This window comes from Ananas comosus, linkage group 20 (assembly GCF_001540865.1).
Source record: "Ananas comosus cultivar F153 linkage group 20, ASM154086v1, whole genome shotgun sequence".
In the NCBI taxonomy this organism is placed as follows: Eukaryota; Viridiplantae; Streptophyta; class Magnoliopsida; order Poales; family Bromeliaceae; genus Ananas; species Ananas comosus.
In genome coordinates, this window is record NC_033640.1 from 3,671,435 (window position 1) to 3,690,158 (window position 18,724).

Consider the following 18,724-nt stretch of genomic DNA (forward strand, 5'->3'; position numbering starts at 1 on the left):
TTTGTTTATTTATGCATCCATCTGAATCACCTATGTATAAACTCCCTTTTCCTAAAACGTGTAGATAAATAATTTCATTTATTTATTATCTCTTTTTTTTTTAATTCTAGCATAAAGTCTTGGCTTATTATTTTGGTGGGGGCAAAAGTCTTGTTGTACGCTAATTTTCAATTAAAAAAACTTTAAATACCACCCCTTTAGTTTTATATTTTTATTATTTTAGTATCCTGTGGTATAAAATATATCAATTTAGTATCCCGTAATTTCATTTTTTCTTTTTTAGGATCTCTTTCACTAATCTTTTTTTTCATTAAATCAGTAACAAAGTTAAAACTAAAAAATATTAGAGTGAATATTCAATAAACTCAGGTGAAGTATCTTAATTTTTTTTTGTATCTAATTTAACGAAACGTTAATGGAGGAGCTGACGAGAAAAAAAAAAAAAAACTATAAGGTACTAAATTAATACACTTTAAATTATAAGATACTAAAATGAGAAACTGCGAAACCACGAGGTGATATTTGAAGTTTACCATTTTTAATATTCTGCAGAGTGTTTAAGGCCCGGTTCCGGTTCTTTGCTTTCTCTGGCTTCGCCTTCCTCCTCAGATTCCCACCGCTCACAACGATACCTCGCCTCCCTCGTCCTCCCCTGCGATCGCGATCTAGGGTTTCTTCTCCGATCGATCTCCTGGAACTAGGGTTCTTACTCGATCCCCTGTGCCTACTTTTCGTTGATCGATTCCGTCCCTTCCGCAAAAAAAAGAGAAAGAGAGAGAGAGAGAGAGAGAGAGAGAGAGAGAGAGAGAGAGAGGAAGGTCTGACAGGAAAAAAGCAAAAAGAAAAAAAAAAGAGCCCGCCCCGCGCACGAGCTCGCGTCCTCGCTGGCTCTCCCGGGCCCCTCGCCCGCCCCCGCTCGTCGGCGCCCGCTCGCCTGCTCTCGCCCGCGCCTGTTCTCGCCCGAAGGCTTCGATCGCGGAGAGGGCTGCCGTACCATTTTTGGATTCACAATTCAAAAATAGTATAGATATAGATAAATATAGATATAGATGTGTGTATATATATATATATATATATATATGCATGTATATATATATGTAAATACATACATATATAGCGCCCGCTCGTGCCTGCTCGTGCCTGCATCCGCTCACCCGAGCCAGCTCGCGCCCGCGCCCACTTGCCCCACTACGCCCGTTTGCGCCCGCGTCCGCTCGCCCGAATAAGGACTTTAATCATATCAGTCTTTAAATCGACTATCGAATTGTGTATAAAAGCACATAGCCGCCCATGTGCCCACTCGACACGCACACCACGCTCGCTCACTCGCCCCTGCAGGTTGGCGTCACCTGGGCGCGCTGGGCGCCCGCGCCCGCACCGATTCGCACCAGCGCACATGCGCCCGCGCCCGCCGACGTCCACGTCCGCACGTTGTGGGCACCACAAAAGCCTTAGAGAAAAAGGAACACGAGACCCACAAAAGCGACCGAATAAAGACTTTAATCATATCAGTCTTTAAATCGACTATTGAATTGCATATAAAAGTGTATGGCCGCCGGTCTTTAAATTGACTATTGAATTGCATATAAAAGTGTACGGCAGCCCACTCATGCCCGCTCGCACATCGCGGATCACACCGAAGGCCCGATCACTACCGCGTTTGTTTCCACAATTCAAAGATATAACAGATTCGAAAAAAAAATTATATGCGCGTCTCACAATCTTCCAAAAGAACAAATTGATACACGTTAAACCATTAAGCGAAAAGGGGGAAAAAAAGAGAGAGAGATAAAGGAGTAGGTCCCACAGGGAAAAAGAAAACGAAAAAAAAAACCCGCAGCCGAATAAGAACTTTAATCATATAAATCTTTAAATCGACTATTGAATTGCATATAAAAGTGTACGGTCGCCAGCCCTTAAATCGACTATTGAATTGCATATAAAAGTGTAAGGGCACCCACTCACAGCCGCTCGCCCATCACGGACCACATCGAAGGCCCGATCACTACCGCATTTGTTTCCACAATTCAAAAATATAACAGATTCGTAAAAACGCGTCGCGCATGCTCGCAACGCCCGCCGGCCCGCGCCGCTCGCGCCCCCGGTCGCGTTCGCATCCGCCGGCTCGCGCCCGCGCGTGTGGATCGCCTTTGCGCCCGCTCCCCCGCCGCTGCCGCCCCGCTGCCCTGCCTTTCCCACAGCGCCTGTGCCGCGCGGCCCACGCTGTGGCCCCACCGAAGCTCCGAGCACGGAGGGCCTACCGTACACTTTGTTTCACAATTCAAAGTTTATATAGATATAGATATATGGCGCCCACAATCCATCTAAATAAGAAGAGATTAATTTTAAAGTTTTAATTTTAATTTTAATTTAATTTTAAATTTTGTGGTCACACAGGAAAAAAACAAAAAAAAAAAGCCCCTCTGCGCGGCGCCCGCTCTGCCGTCGCTCGCGCGGACCCAATCCATCAAAATAAGAAGATATTTGATTTAAAATTTATTTTAATTGAAAATTTATTTAAATTTCAATTTTATTTTTTTTGTATATAATCCACAACTCTACAAAAAAAAAAAGTTAGAAAAAAAAAAAAAAGAGAGAGAGAGAGGTGGTCCCACAGGAAAAAAAGAAAAAAAAAAAAAGAAAGCCTGCTCCTGCGTGGGCTCTCCGCGTCGGCTCGCCGTCCGCGCTTGGCATCTGGCGCTGAGCCGCCGCCCGCACCAGCGTATGCCCGCCAACGGACGCAAGGTGCTCGCGGGGCCCAGCTTTGCCCGTCGCTCCCGGCTCACGGGGCTTCCGATCGCGGAGAGGCCTGCCGTACCCGGTTAGGATCCTCGATTCAAAGAATATATAGATGTAATATATACATGTTAAATATATCCTAATATGCTTAATATATCCTAACATCTCCCCACAAGCGGAGCATCGTTCACATAGATGCGAAGATTGGTTCGCAAGGTTAATAACTGAGAAGTTGACAAGGGTTTGGTGAAGATATCAGCAAGTTGCTTTCAGACGAGATATGGACTAAATCGAAGTCACCCGATTGAACTTTCTCCTATAGGAAATGATGATCAAGCTTAATGTGCTTCGTATGAGCATGTAAGACAAGATTGGCAACAAAATATGTGGTGCTAAGATTGTCGCAATAGATACATATAGAGCGCCAGAGAAAGACTGCAAGATCACGAAGAAGGCGTCGGATCCAAACAATCTCAGCAAGCGCGTATGCCACAGAGCGATACTCCGCTTAAGAGCTAGAACGAGAAACAGTAGGTTGCCTTTTTGGCCTACCATGAGATAAAAATCAGGTCCAAGAAAGATACAATATCTAGAGGTAGACCGACGTGTATTTGGGCAACCAGCCTAATTAGCGCGAGAGTAGGCAATGAGCGAGGGATTATCGTAGAGAGAGATAGGAATACCATATGATAGTATCCCACGAACATAACGAAGGAGACGTTTGACAGCTTACATATGAGGCTCGCAAGATGCATGAAGATACTAAGCAACGGCATTGACAGCATAGGGGAAATCTGGTCGTGTGAAAGTAAGATATTGCAATGCACTAACCATCTGACAATAGATGTAGGGATCATCGGGAGGGTGCCCTTCATGAGACGAGAGGCAAGCGTTAGGAGAAAGGAGTAGAAACCAGCTTATTAGCAAGAAAACCATGATGCTCAAGGAGCTGGTGCGTATATTTCTATTGAGTTAGATAAAGACCAGAAGAAGAGTACGTGACTTCAACGCCCAAAAAATAATGCAAATGACATAAATCCTTCATCGCAAACTCTCGCTGTAGAGAACGAATAAGAGACGCAACAAGAGAAGAAGAACTCCTAGTAACAATAATATCATCAACATATAGAAGTAGAATGAGAATCCCAGAAGGTGAGCGGCAAGTGAACATCAAGGGAACTGCAGTACCTCCAACAAAACCAATCTATGAAAGGAAGGAGGTAAACCGTTGAAACCAAGCCCGAGGTTTCTGCTTGAGTTCATAGATTGCCTTCTTTAGTCGACAGACATGATTAGGAAATGATGGATGTATAAAGTCAGACAGTTTCATATAAACTTACTCAAAGAGAGATATAAACTTACTCAAAGAGAGCCATAAAAAAAAGCATTCTTCACATCAAGCTGCCGAAGTGTCCACTTAGCAAAGAAAGCAACCGAAAGAATAGTATGAATAGTAATTGGCTTAACAATCGGAGAAAACACCTTATCAAAGTTAACAGCTTGTTGCTTCTTATAGCCCCGAGCTACCAGCCGAGCTTTGAGACGCTCAAGAGAACCATCCGCTTTTTGTTTGACCTTGTATACCCACTTGCAGCCGATAAAATTTATTGATGATGGAGAAGAAACAAAATTCTAAGTAGAATTTTCTAATTGGGCATGATACTCGGTCAGAGCTATACACCAACCAGCATTTTGAGAGGTCTCAGCAAAAGTAGGCTCAGTAGGAAGTAAAGACTGCAGAAACCAGGAGCGAGGTATATTGAGTTAAATTCTGTGTCATGGACTATGTGTGTCACGCCCCGAGACCGCTTCCAATTTGGTCCGGCCCGGACGCGTCGAACAGACGCCGAACGGACAGGACTTCCCCTGTCCGCCCAAGGCAATCAACAGATCATGTATAAGAATTTACCCAGGAATCAATTCATAAATACACGATCAAGAAGCACCACTAGTGCAACAACCAAGAGCAAGATACAAGTATATGATATACAAGTAATGATAAAGAGAGAAACATCTATCTATTACATTCAGTCGACATGATATATACATGTAATTACATCTTTTACATTCTTCCAAAAATATAAGTACAATCACTCGAACCTCACCCTATACATCTACTCTCAAATATAAAAGGGTGACAGATAATACAAAAGGGAGGTAGCTAATGCGACTAGAACGCCGGGCCCTTACCGCGATCCTCACGCTCACCGGGGACGCCCGAACTGGAACCTGTGGTAAAATGGGGGTGAGAACTAACTTCCTTAGTTCCCAGTGGGTTCGGCCGCCGACTCCGCCGATCTCCCCACTAGGTCCAAGCGGGCATAAGTAGACAATCGATAGATAGGTAGATAGATAAGGAAAGCTGTAAATGGCGGAAATGAAGCTACGCTACCATGCCCAATCATAAGTATATGAATGCATGTCCAATGAAATAGGTAAGCAACTAATCTGTTATCATGTCCAAGGGTGAAGCTATTCACTCGTTCATTAACCTCATTTACTTGTTCATTAATCTCATGGCTTACCCGAAGGCTCGCCTACAGCTCACTAGCCATCTCGACACGTAGGGAGAATCAACTCACACTACGGACCCGAGACCGTCTGGCGGGGCCATATAGGCAATCCCTGGCGTGACCAACATCCGGAGCGCACTACTTGTGTGGGGCTTCCATCACAAGATTTAACAGACCGTGAGCATGATCCAATCCTCTAAGCTCGAGGATACCCTGTCCTCTAGAGTCACAATCATCATATAGTCCATAGGTGTCGCATACACTATTAACTAGATTGTCCGTTTGTCCGCTATCGACTAGATGCCACTCGTTCATAGTTTACTATTAACTAGATGCCACTCGTTCATAGTTCATCATTTTCTCTACATCATAGGATTCACAATCTCGACCCAATCCTTATCAATCCAATATATCAATTATCCGATGTACGCTACGATACCATGAAGGAAAAACATAAGGAAAGGCAATGCATACTAATCCTATAATGCAATAATACAAGATGCAAGATCAAATATACTAAGACATAGGAGGGAGCCCGATTGCTTCGGGATGGACACCACCCACCTCTTGGCGATGCCGTGATAGTAGAAAACTCGACGTTGGGGTTCTTGTACGCCGCTTCAACTCCTCGGGGCGAAGCGAGCCCTCGAGTACCCGATTCGGCGATTTCTCCGCACCCGCTCGTCGGATCGAGAAACCGACTTCGCCGACGCGTTCCGGGACCTAGCAATTAGGTTTGCGACCTATTAGATTAGATCAAAACCCTAGATTTACCAAAAACCCAATTCCGTGCCCTAGGATGGCAACGGGGAAGAAATCCGTGGTGCGAGCTTCAATTGCGAGCTCGAACCTTCTCCCTAGTTCCATTAGGTCCCATTCAAACCATAAAAACCCCAAAACCCTAGAAACACCATTAAAGGGTTTAGAGCTTACCCCTACACAAGGTTCCTTCAAGCTTGAGGGAGAGGGAGAGAAGAAGATATCTTCTTCTTCTTCTTCTTCTTAGTCTTCTCTTTCTCTTTCTTCTTCTTTCTCTTCTTCTTCTCCTTCCTCTTCTTCTTCTCCTTCTTCTCTTTCTTTTCTTTTCTTTCCTAGAGAGAGAGAGGGAAAGAGTGTGAAAGAGAGAGAGAAAGAGCAACTGAGAGGGAGAGAGAGGGGTCCCCCACCCCTAATAAAGGCCATTTTGCAAATAGCCCCCTCAACTTTTCACCCTCTGAACCAGCCCTCTCTCGGCATTTTCGCAGTGAGGGACCGGTTCCAGCTCGGGGAGACCGGTCCCCGAAGGCTGCCATTTCGAGCAGAGGGATTTTCGCGTTCGGGAACCGATCCTTGCCTGAGAGACCGGTCCCCGGGAGACCGGTCCTTGTCCGAGAGACCGGTTTCCGAGAGCTGCATTCTCGGGACTTAGCCAAATTTGGCTAAGTCTCGCCGGGCCAACGTTCGGGAACCGGTCCCTGCCCACCAGGGAGCGGTCTCATCAGAGACCTCCGCAACCCAGCCTGATGGGACCGGTCCCTCCCTGCCAGGGACCGGTCCCCGAGAGCATTTCTGCTCCAGTGCAAGTTTTGCACTGGTGCTCTCGCGGACCTCTCCTTAATGCACTTTATGCATTAAGATCACCTTCGAACTTTCCGAAGCTTACGCACTCGACCATTAGTCGATTCTAATCGAAGTCTAATCCTCGAGTTTTGAGGATTCACTTCCTTACAATGTGAGCATAGGGTGTAAGTGAGAAGGGATTGGTGGAGCTATAAGTGAAGTAGGTAAGGTTGTTACGCCCCGCGACCAACCGCCTATTTGGCCTGGTCGCGGCGTCGTCAACAGACTGCTGAACGGACAGAGTTTTCCCTGTTCATCCTAGGCGTCGCAATCAAAACAATATACAAATGTTCCAACCAGGAACTGATATCAATCAAGATTGCATAAGGAAGTATCAATAACATAAAACTAACTGCTATTACAAGCATTCATTTCATACAATATTTTTCTTTTACATTTGCTTAACTTCCAAATACAATCACATTATTACATTTAATACAAGTTGGTTGTTGTCATTCCATTCTAACCCCTAGGCCCTGCTGAATCGGGGTACTGCTAGCTCTGGTCTCCGGAGTAGGGCGCTATCTACGAAGCTACGCCCTCGCCTCGCGCTGCAGCGCCGCTCACGTGCGAACCTGTAACACCCCAAAACAACGTGGGGTGAGAACCAACCCCATGGTTCCTAGTGGGTACGGCCACCCAAGGGAAAAGCTCGACCAATAGGTTCGAGGAGGCACTGCAACATGTTAATTCAACAATATACAACAGATATATATATTCAATTGAAATACATGCCATGCCTCACGATATACGATATGAAAATCATGCAACTCTATGCAACAACTAGTAGATCAATTGATTCTACTTTTTACTTAGCTACTCTTAGCTCTTGTCATTCACTCTAAGGTTTCTACTACCTTAGGATTACACTCAAGTCCACTGGCTTCTAAGGTCTCTACTACCTTAGCACAAGCCTCTATCTCTAGCTCATAGGGGTTCCACTACCCTATCGAAGCTAACCATCCGACTCGGCTTCGAGTCAATCATCTGCGGATAGTCCGCGCACTGGCTACTCAACAGCCTACCGCCCTCTAAACTCAGCCTCTTAGCGGCGAAGTCGTCGCACACGCTGATCTCGGCTCGAGTCACTTGACATAGCCATTCTGGCGGCGAACACGACGTCCTTACCCAGTGAGGACTCGAGTTATGAAATAACCATCTGGCGGCGAACGTATCGCACCTCACCCAACAACGGTTCAAGTCACGACTCAGCCACCTGGTGGCGCACGCATCGTTCTTACCCAGCAATGGTTTCAGTCAGTCCTGGCGGTCTGATCCTCAATAGGCTTAACCATCTGGCGGCGAAATCGTCGCACAAACGCCACGTCAATGGTTAAAGCCCCGGGCGGTGATCTCCATGTGATCGCCCCCAATCCTCCCTCGGTATCAACCTCGGTGGCGAAGTCGTTGCACACGCCCTAGTCTTGATACTAGGGTCATCATAAGTCCTGGGATTCCGGAATCTACTTTCCGCAGGTCGAGGGTCCATAACCAACCCTATACTGTCGACCTAGCTCATCCTAGTGGTTGATACCACTATGCTCAACAACCTAGGTTCCAACATTCTAGGTTCTATGTTTATGTCACATAACCTAGATACAATCTCTAGGTTCTCGTCATCTTTACCTAGATGTCCACTTCTAGGTTTACTAGATCGACCTATGTTTGCTAACACTAGGTTCGATGCCATACCTAGACTTGTTCGACTCTAGGTTCACTCGTCTAACCTATGTTCTTTAACACTAGGTTAGGTGCTACTCGATCTAATTGACCTCCTAATTGTCCAATCGAGTATTCTATTGTTCTCATGTCAATCAACTCTACACTTCTAGAGTTATCATCTAGTTTACATGCATATATGTATAGTCATGCTACTCATGCACTCATGCGATCCTCTAGCATTTATACATCATGTTCATCATGCATTCTACTTAGCATTTTAATATATGCATTATCTACGTCATTTTATTAACATGCATCAATATGAAACCGTATGTTCTTAGACATAAAGGGCGACCTAGTCGCTTCGGTAAGCACAACCCACCTCGATTTGCGTTTCGATTGCTCGTCGATACTTGCAATTGGCCTCTCGCGGCACTCGGCACCCGTTTGGGCCCGATCTCACAGTTGCACTCCAAGAGCGCGCCGCTTCGCCGTTTCAAGTGCTAAAGGTCTTCGCCTCGCCGTTACGGTGCTCGGGACCCGATTTCATGATTTATGGACGTCGCCTCGGCCTTCCAGGCGGAAACGAAGCTCCAAACGTCCGTTTCTTCAATATCTTCGCAACGGCTTATCGGATTGCCGAACCGACTTCGCCAACGTTTTTCGTTACCTACCAATTAGGTTTACGAAGGGTCAAACGAGATCAAACTCATCTATTTACAAAAACCCTCTTTGGATGCCCTAAAATGCCATTACTACTAAATCCACCAAATCAATCCATGAAATGGGGAAAACTATCTAAATAGCATGCTAGGGTTCCCCTCAAACCAACTTTAGAGATTAAAACCTATCTCTAAGGATCTACCATGAGAGGGCTTGGAGGCTTACCTCTCCAAAAGCTCCAAGGGGAAAATGAAGATGAAGGAGAGGGAGAGGATCTTCTTCTTGGTCCTCTTCTCCTTCCTCTTCTCTTTTCTTCTTCTTCTTCTTCTTTCTCCCTTCTCTTCTTTTCCTTTTCCTCCTCACAATCGGAGAGAGAGAGAGACAATGAGGGAGAGCGTGAGGGAGTGAGAGAGAGAGAGAGAGAGAGACACCCCTCTAATACCCTCTCATATTGTAACAAAATGCTATTTAGTCCCTCAACTTTTCATCTCTTACACAGCCCTCACTGGGCATTCTGCGCGCGGAGGGACCGGTCTCCCCGACCTGGGACCGGTCCCCGAGAGCTCCCCCCGACATCACGCGTTCGGGAACCGGTCTCTCCCTGAGAGATCGGTCCCCCGGAGACCGGTCCGCCCACCAGAGACCGGTCCCCGAGAGCTCATCTCGCGGGACTTAGCCAATTTTTGGCTCTTCTCACTGGTGTCACCTGCGGGGACCGGTCCCCCTGCTGCCAGGGACCGGTTGCCTCAGCAACCCCGCAACCTTCAGCTGATAGGACCGGTCCCTCCAGCCAGAGACCGGTCCTCAAGAGCAAATTCGCCAAAGATGCAGATTTCGCATCCTCGCTTTCGCGGACTCCATTCCAATGCACTTATTGTGTTTCGTGCATTCTTAGCTTCTCCAAAGCTTACCAATTCGACCATTAGTCGATTCTGGATGAAGTGCAACTCTCGGATTTCGAGAATTCACATTGTTACAAAGGTAGATGAGGATGTGGATCGCTTAGTAGCTGTATGGGTGGAGGTAGAAGGATCATATGGTGGTGAAGCAAGTTCACCGGGTGCACTAGTTCTGGAGAGGTGACGCCAGACATGGACACGGAACTCTTTGTGACCAAGAGCGGAGGTATCATTTTCACCTCTAATTTGTGTATTATCAGAGTCCAAGTTGGCAGGTCTAAGTTGGCAGGAAATTGAGGTAAGTTCCCAGATAGTGGTGAAACAGACTGGATAAGATGATTGGTGCCAGAAGCACCAGGACACAAAACTGACGCCAGAGATAGCGTCAAGGAGAGATGGACTCTCGCCCAGTAAGGAAGGATTAGAGAGAGTTTTGAAATAGTAGAAAGTTTGAATTCACAAATACTGAAGAGTAAGAAAATTTGGAAAGACAGGAAAAAGGAAAAACTGTTTCAACAAAGGTAGCATGTCGAGAAATAAAGATCTTACCAGTACTCGGATAGAGACAACAAAAATCTTTATACTTATCAGATAGTCCTAAGTACACACAAAGAAGGGATCGGGGAGAGCTTATGATCAACAATATCCTGCAGATTGGGATAATACAAACACCTAAACACTTTAACAAGTTGCAAGTCAGAGGGGACAACCAAACAAGATATCATAGATTTTCCTTTTAAAACAGTAAGAGCCTTGTGCGGTTGACAAGAAAAACAGTAGTTTGAAGAGCATCAGACCAAAAACGAGGAGGCATAGAAGCTTGAAGAAGTAGACTTCTTATGATGTTAGCTAAATGTCTATGTTTCCTCTTTGCTACACCATTTGCTATGGCGTATGAGGGCAGGAAAACCTATAAATAATCCCATTCTGAGAAAGCAAGTGAAAAAAATTTCATTCACATACTCCGTACCATCGTCATATTGAAAAGTTTTTATTTTTCGATAAAAAATATTTTCAACCACTGCCTTGTGTTCTAAAAAAATTCTAAAAACCTCATGTTTAAAGTTTAAAAAATAAAGCCAAGAATACTGAGAATAATCATCCACAAAGATTACATAATATTTATAGTTAGATACTAAAGAACATGACACTGCCATACATCAGGATGAACAAGTTGAAAAGAAAAATGAGACTCTGATTCAGAAGCAGAAAAAGAGTATTTGATATGTTTTTCCATGTGACAGGCATTGCAGATAGATAAATTTATTTTAGAACTACTATTAGAAATGATATTGTTTGACTTAATAAACTTTGAGCTACCGTTTGGTTTGGGGTAAAGAAAAAGCTAGTTATTCCAGGAATAGGGTTAAGTTCAGGGTTATGGTGGGGTTAGAGTAATTTTGTGTTTGGTTGAGAATTGGAGTTAGTCCAGGAATAAGCAAAATAGTGTTTGGTTGGAGTAGGTGGGATAAGAAGGATAGTGGTTGGTAAAGAGATAAAAAGACGAAAATACCCTCACATTAATCTATTGAAATAAAAGCTTTTATTTTTTGCATTTAAAATTATATGATTGCAAATTTCTTTGAGGAGTCAAATTAAATTAATTTATCGTATTTTTGTACCAAAAAATATTTCTCACTACTCTTTTGTGACTTTGAAATTACCTAAATTTTAGGAACAACTATTTTAAAATTTTCTTAAGTTCAAATTTCACCAACATTTGCATTTCACGAACTATTTTAATATTTTACGAACAATTGCATTTTAACCCTCCAAAAACACTAATTTCCAACCTTTCAATTTTCCCTAGCAGAGGTGAGTACTGTTACGCGATTTCAAACCCGGTTTGCGACGATAACACTTTTGCTTCCGATACTCACTTCTAACCATCACAACGCGTACAAGGCTACTTTTGCACTTCACTTATGACTCTCATATGACACGTTGATCAATTTGATAAAAATTAGCATTACGATTCGGATATTCGATATAATACACAAATATTTAAATACATCATACATATCGCACATCAGGGAACAGTTACAAAGATAACAACACATTGAATCAAAAACAAATACATATACAACAAAAACAGTTTGAAATAGTACAACTATATAATAGAGTTGGATAACAATTACATCTACCAACATGATCTACTTACCAACATTCAAACAAGAAAATCTCATCATAATTTCTAACATTAATACATGTTCCAAAGTTACAAAGAAATAAGCAAATATTACAAACCATATGCATCTCATACATCATCATCTTAGATTACTCAAATACCAATACAACCATTGCACTTAGTTCTACCAAATAGCAATACAATTATCAAATTTATAGGAAATTATGTTCTACTGCTCCACAATTGGTTTGTAATATTCCTCACTATTTTGGGAGTCATCATCGTTCCAAAAAATCGCGTTCTTCTTCTTCATTTTCAGCGTCCTGTTCATCTGGCTCGTCAAAAAAAATGTTATCATTTGCTTGGTGACGGCGAATAAAGTTATGTAGTATACAACATGCCATAGCAATCAAGCATTATACAACACATTTTGATGCTTAAGTTGACGCTCAGTCCACATGAAAGCAAGGTCGTCCTTCAATGTCATGAAAAGTTGACGATTCTTATCTTTCTTGAACGCATCACCGACAGCCAAGATTTGTTCATTACTTAACCCCGTCATCCCGTACACTCGTTGCATGTATGCCTCAATCGATGGAATATTAAGGCGACTGCTCATTTCGGTGTGACATAGTTGCCGCACCAGTTCAAGCTCTTGCTTTCCCAGCTCGACCATCTCGGCCATCACAGAAGGCCGGGGATCATTTTTTTTCTTGCGTCCACCTGATGTAGATGCATGTTGTGGTTGCTTTTTGTTGGGCTCTGGAGATCGAGCTCTTTTGCCACCAGAGCTATGGCCAGAACCACTTGGTATTTACGCCGGTTGTGCGCATCACGGGAGGGCTTGGGGAGCGTGAGGTAGTTGTGCCATCATCATTTGCATTTCTGACGTACCCTGATGACCCTGGTTCGAATGGACACGGTGAGATATTACATGCTGACCTGGATGAGCTTTCAATTGTATTAGCAGTCTACACAGCAGTGGTAAATGCATATCTTCCAGAAGCAGTGGTATTTTCAGTAAGAAATTCAATGTTCTTATAGGCGGGAAAGAGTTTATCCCTACACCTGGCGTAAGCCGGATTCTCCTGAACAAATGATATTAACAATTTAATACTATCATTAAAACTATATGCCTAAACAAAGTAACACAGTATTTAAACTTTACCGCTATTACAGCATCCCAGATACTTGCGCCACCTGGTGTGGGAATGTGCAATTCATAATCCCATCCTCACCCGCTCTTATTGGCAAGACAATGGTACAGATTGAAAGTTTTTTTAAAACCTTTAAATCGATTTTTCATTTGCTCCTTAGTTAGGTTAAGATTGTTCCTACTGTTGAAATCAGTTACCATCCTTTTCCAAGCAATGGGAGTGAACGTCCCATTTACATAATTACCAAACGTATGTTCACCTCTCATTAGACCCAACAAGTGTGCATCCAACATGTTGCTCCAATTTTGACTTCTTGTCCTTGTTTCATTTCGAATACCACCTCTAACATCATTATGTTGGATTTTATTAGGTGAGTCATCTGCCAACCCACCTTGTTTCTGTTTGGACTTAGAAACTTTCTTGAAAGGACGCATCTGTAGTTAAGTAATTAACGAGTGCATGATGGATGTTTCAAAAAATAGATGTTTCGAAGTTATAGTTAAGTATAGTGCATGAAGGCTACAAGGGAATAGTAAAAGCATGCATAAAATAGATGTTCCATTAAATATCCGTCTCCTATGTACAAAAACATATTCTACCAAATATGGTTTAGATGGTTCGTTCCCACAAATGGCTCAAGTGGTTTCCAACTAACATGGGGTTGTATCGATTTTTCAATCGATACCATCCGTCTAATCTTAATTGGAAACCGTCATCATCGCCGAACCACGACTTTTCAACCATTATTTCTCTCCCTCAATTTTTCTACATTTCTTGATCATGACATCCGAGAGGAACAATAACACGGCGATTTCATATACGACAAGTTTACACTAGCCACCCAACAAATCAGGCATATATTCAACATGCAACAGAAAATCAACCATAACATAACAGGCTCTCAACCATAAGCATAACATAAGAGGAAATCAATCATAAGCATCAGCCTCCAATATTCAACATGCATCAGATTATTCTCAAGTATGATCAGATCAACCAATGTGCATCATCTTCGTTATACCAACCAGCATGCAAAGATATTCAACCAATGTGCATCATCTTCGTTATACCAACCAGCATGCAAAGATATTCTATTGTTTCAGCGGCATTGGATGAATAGAAAAGCTATGTGAAATGGTTACATGGAGATCAAACCTGTCTATCGCAAAAATACCAAGCTCAAAGATGGCCACAACCAAGCACAGATACTCGCGCCTTGACAAAGAGATCGGTACCACGCAACGGAGGAAAATCCGTAAACCGAGAAGAACAGCCGAGACAAAGAGAAACCCGAAAACAGGGTTCGGCCGAAGCAAGCTGCGGGGACAAACAGTGCGGGGGTACCAAATACCCACAGCTGGCAAGATCTGAACCGAAGACCAAGAAGGGTGGCAGCACGACGCCTCTCCGATGGCGACGGAAATGGAGCAATACCCCTAAACCGAGACCAAGAAGAAACCCCCAAATCGTAGGTGAAGGCCAGCACAGATCAAGCGTGAAAAGCTAGATCCGGAAGTGTGGGTTCAGTGGAAGCGAGGAGGAAGAAGATTGCAATCTCTTTGGCCGGAAGTGAAGCCCTTACGGCCAACGCCGACGAGGAGGGGAGGTGAGGTTTTCGGTGGAGGTGAAGCCCTTTTAAAATCCAACGGTGTTGAGTTCAAGCAGTAACGGCCAATCGCTTCGGCCGGAGGTGAAGGGCTTACTCCCACCGGCGAGGATATTGGGAGTTGTGAGGAGATCAGGGGAAGGAGAAGGGTTTCACTGTAGCTACGCAGGGTATTTGGGAGAAAGGGGTGGGCGCTACAATGGCTACGCAGGGTTTTCGGGATGGAGGGGTAGGCGCTACAGTGCCGTGAGCTGGGTGGGCTGCGGGGCTAAAGCAATTCGGGGGGGGGGGGGGGGGGGNGGAGGGTTAGCAAACCCCACCCCTTATCGAGTCATCTAGGATAACCCGATAAGGGGGTGGGGTTAAACCCCACCCTTTATTTTATGTGTTTGGGAATAACTGCGGGGTTAAGGGGTTATTCCACCCCTTAACCCCGAACCAAAGGGAATTGTTATCATGGCAAAATTGACGAACAGAAAGTCGATATCGTTTAATAGAAGAAACAACAAGAACATTCTTAATAGCAAAGGAAGTGGAAGAAGTTTTCAGATTTGATTCACCTGTCTGAGTAATATTCAACAAATTTTCATTACCAACTAGAATTTTATCTTGCCCGGTATAAAGTTTAGAAGATGAGAGAATACCAGGATTAGCAGTCATATGATTGAATGCTCCAATGTTTGGGTACCAAACTTCCTCACCATGCTCATGAAGACTCATGGCAGCGAAAGTATGTGGAATATCATCAGCAACAAAGACATGATTGAAACGATGTCTGCATTGAAGGGCTGAATGATTAAATTTTTCACAAATCTGACACTGTGCTAGATGTGTGCCAGATCGGGAAACAATAGGCATAGTAGGTTGTTGGTTATGACTAGTTTGAGGTTAAGATTGAGGATGTGGATATGCTTTATAAGATCCATGACCAGGATTTGAGTTATGTCTACCACCACGGCCTCCACGGTATCTACCACCACAGCCTCCGCGGTTGCCTCGACCAAGATTTGCATAGAAGGCCTTGCCATCAATGGTGGAAGGAATAGGTGGAGTCGTCAAGATAGCACGACATTGAACCTCAGTTTCTTCTTGCATAAGAAGTGGACGGAGCTGTTCGAAGGTAGCTTTTGTCCCGATATGTATTAAGAGCGCTTACAAAACCTCTGTAGTCCTCTGGTAGCCCTAGAAGAATAGTCATGACCAAATTATAATTAGACTCAGGTTCACCAATTGCTTGAAGGGCATCAGCTATCGACTTGATTTTTTGCATGCAGTTAGTCATCCCCATTGATCCCTTTTTGATGCTTCGTAACTCTGATTTCAGAGAAAGGCCATAGAGGTAGTCTTATCGAGGAAGTAAGCCTCAATAATTTTCCATGCGTCACGAGCAGTTTTTGGTGAACTGGATATAACCATCTGCAAAATACTATGAGATAGAGTAGCATTTATCCAGGAAAGTATAATAGTGTCTGTCAGGTTAAATATTTAGTATTTATAATTATTTTCTTATCAATAGCTTCAATAGCTTGAGGAGGAATAATTCTTGTCCCGGTCATGTATGAAACAGCATCAAAACTCTCTAAAACATTAAGAAAAAACTTGTTTACAGACCAAGTATGTGGATTTGGTGAGTTCTAATGGTACGAGAGTTTTGATATTAATGATTGGAAGAGTAGAGATTGAGGAAGACATGTTGCCACCAAAAGAGAAGAAGAATACATCACAAGTTACCAATAGATGAACGCAATATCACCAGAGTCAAATAGGACCAAGGTGAATTGAGCGGCTGAAGAATAACCGACCAGCACCAAGAAAGCAGCAAGAAGATGAGCGACGCCAAGGAACTAGCAGGGAGGTCAAGTGGCCCAAGAGGAACCAAGCAGCACCAGATCACTAAGGAAATCAAGCGGCAACAAGTAACCAGCAGCAGAGATCCAGCTGCACCAAGAAATCACTCAAGCAGCACCAGGGAAGCAGCGGGGAGATCGTGCAGCACAGGAGAAGAAAAGAAGAATTAATAATGGCTATGGGAGAAGGCGAGTTTTTTTTCAGTGGTTGGTGGCAGTGGATCAATATTCCCTGTTAGGGTTGGTGTCTTTAACACAATGAAAGAAGGGCAGAAGAGCTTATTCCCTTAGGGTTTCGTTGATGTGTATATATGATTACAAGAGATGTATATATGGCAACCATCGTTACCGTATAACCATATATTATTACCATATAACCCTATAGTATATTTGGAATATACTATATAGGTTTTACTATACATGTAATGTAATATATACATGCTAAATATATCCTAATATGCTAAATATATCCTAATAGCCGTGTAACTCAGGAAGTTTAACAGAGTTCTGGTAACTCCTTGTCGACATAGTACCTTATATTTTTATTCAAAAACGCCTAAGATGCTTAAAATATTGTGTCATATATTTATCTAAGAGATTGTGAAATTAAGCTTAGGTGGTGTGTGATTTCATGAAGAACTACTGAAAACAATTCCCAGAGAAAAAGTAATTTTCCAGAATAGAATATTTATGTTTTTTGGATTTTGGTTTAGCGTGTGGTAACTATAGTTAGAACAGTTATAAGGGAATGTGTGCTTGGTTTCGAGGAGTCGAAGAGAGAGAGAGAGAGAGTGCAAGGAGAAAGCTCTTTTTAGTTTCAACCTGTGTTTTCTGCAGAACAATTCAGAAAATGAAAAATGGGTGTTTTCTCAATGATAAAGCTCCTTTGAGGAGGAAAATGTTTTTGGGCCTCTTTTATGTGGAACCTGCATTCCCTTTGAAAAAACTGTCAATGCTGGAAATGTAATTCCTACAGATTAAATATTTTTGTTTGAACTTAGCAGGATTGGCGACGGCAGCATTTGCCGTGGGCCTTGCATGTTTCCTGTGGCTTCTATTTCCAGCCACTAATCCCAAGATCTACAACAACAAGATTGATAGTTGTAGCTGTTGGCATGGTTACTGCAGTTGGAGCTGAATTTTGGAATACCAGGCCAGTTCAATTATGCCATTGTAAGCATGTGAAGGTGAAGCCAATGAGTGTACCAAAAGATAAATTGTTTGCGTACTTTTGTGGTGGCTGTGAATGCTTGATTGAGAGGTGTGCTTCTTTTTACATGGAATCTGTGTTACGGAGATCAAGGCAAAAATCTTTTCATGCACAAATTGCCAATCCCAGGTCGCTTGAACTGACTACAAATCGTTTCTTCATCTGCTAATTTTGTGTTCATTTCGTTGATGTTCATATGCTGTCGGATCACAAAATGAAATATTTGGTCACTCCAACTTGTCAAAACAGAGAATGAGCTTTCATTCTTCTAGGAGGTACTCAACTAAGTTCCCTTGTTTTACATCATATTTACAGTTTACAGTACTGCAGTCTGACATGTACCCCTTAGCTCCCTGTGTTTTTCTTCTTTTAATTTTCTGTGAGGACATGCTGTTATTAAAGGACAAACAAATGGTACATTCTATACGATAAAGTGAAAATCAATGGATATGGTGAACTTACATATTTTTAAGTAAAGAAAGTTATATTTCACCAACTTGTAGTTCAAAATCTATAAAATCTTTGATTACTTTTTCTAGCAGTGTGTTCTTTATGGGAAGTTAAACCAGAAACTATGGGGACAAAATAGTGCATTTTCAACATTGGAATAACAAATTGCAAATATGCTCGACTTGAAGCAGGGGAGTTCTTTTTAAGTTCTTTTCTTTATTTCTTATTCCGTGTCCACCAAATCTCCCTAA

The 18,724-nt window shown here is 43.0% G+C and overlaps 1 protein-coding gene across 5 annotated transcripts in view; it reads left to right on the top strand.

Moving 5' to 3' along the window:
• Positions 1–18,724, top strand: part of LOC109725698 (CAAX prenyl protease 2) — a 41,517-nt gene that overhangs the window by 20,195 nt on the left and 2,598 nt on the right. For 2 of the 5 annotated variants that reach the window (XM_020254991.1, XM_020254992.1), the window contains exon 8: positions 17,818–18,660. The exons of 1 other annotated variant lie outside the window; for it this stretch is intronic. In XM_020254991.1, the coding sequence (XP_020110580.1) occupies positions 17,818–17,951 (134 nt within the window). In that variant the 3' untranslated portion in view covers positions 17,952–18,660. Of the gene's footprint in view, positions 1–16,533; positions 17,791–17,817; positions 18,661–18,724 lie in introns of those variants that run through there. 2 more of the 5 variants (XM_020254993.1, XM_020254995.1) reach the window with 2 other exon arrangements.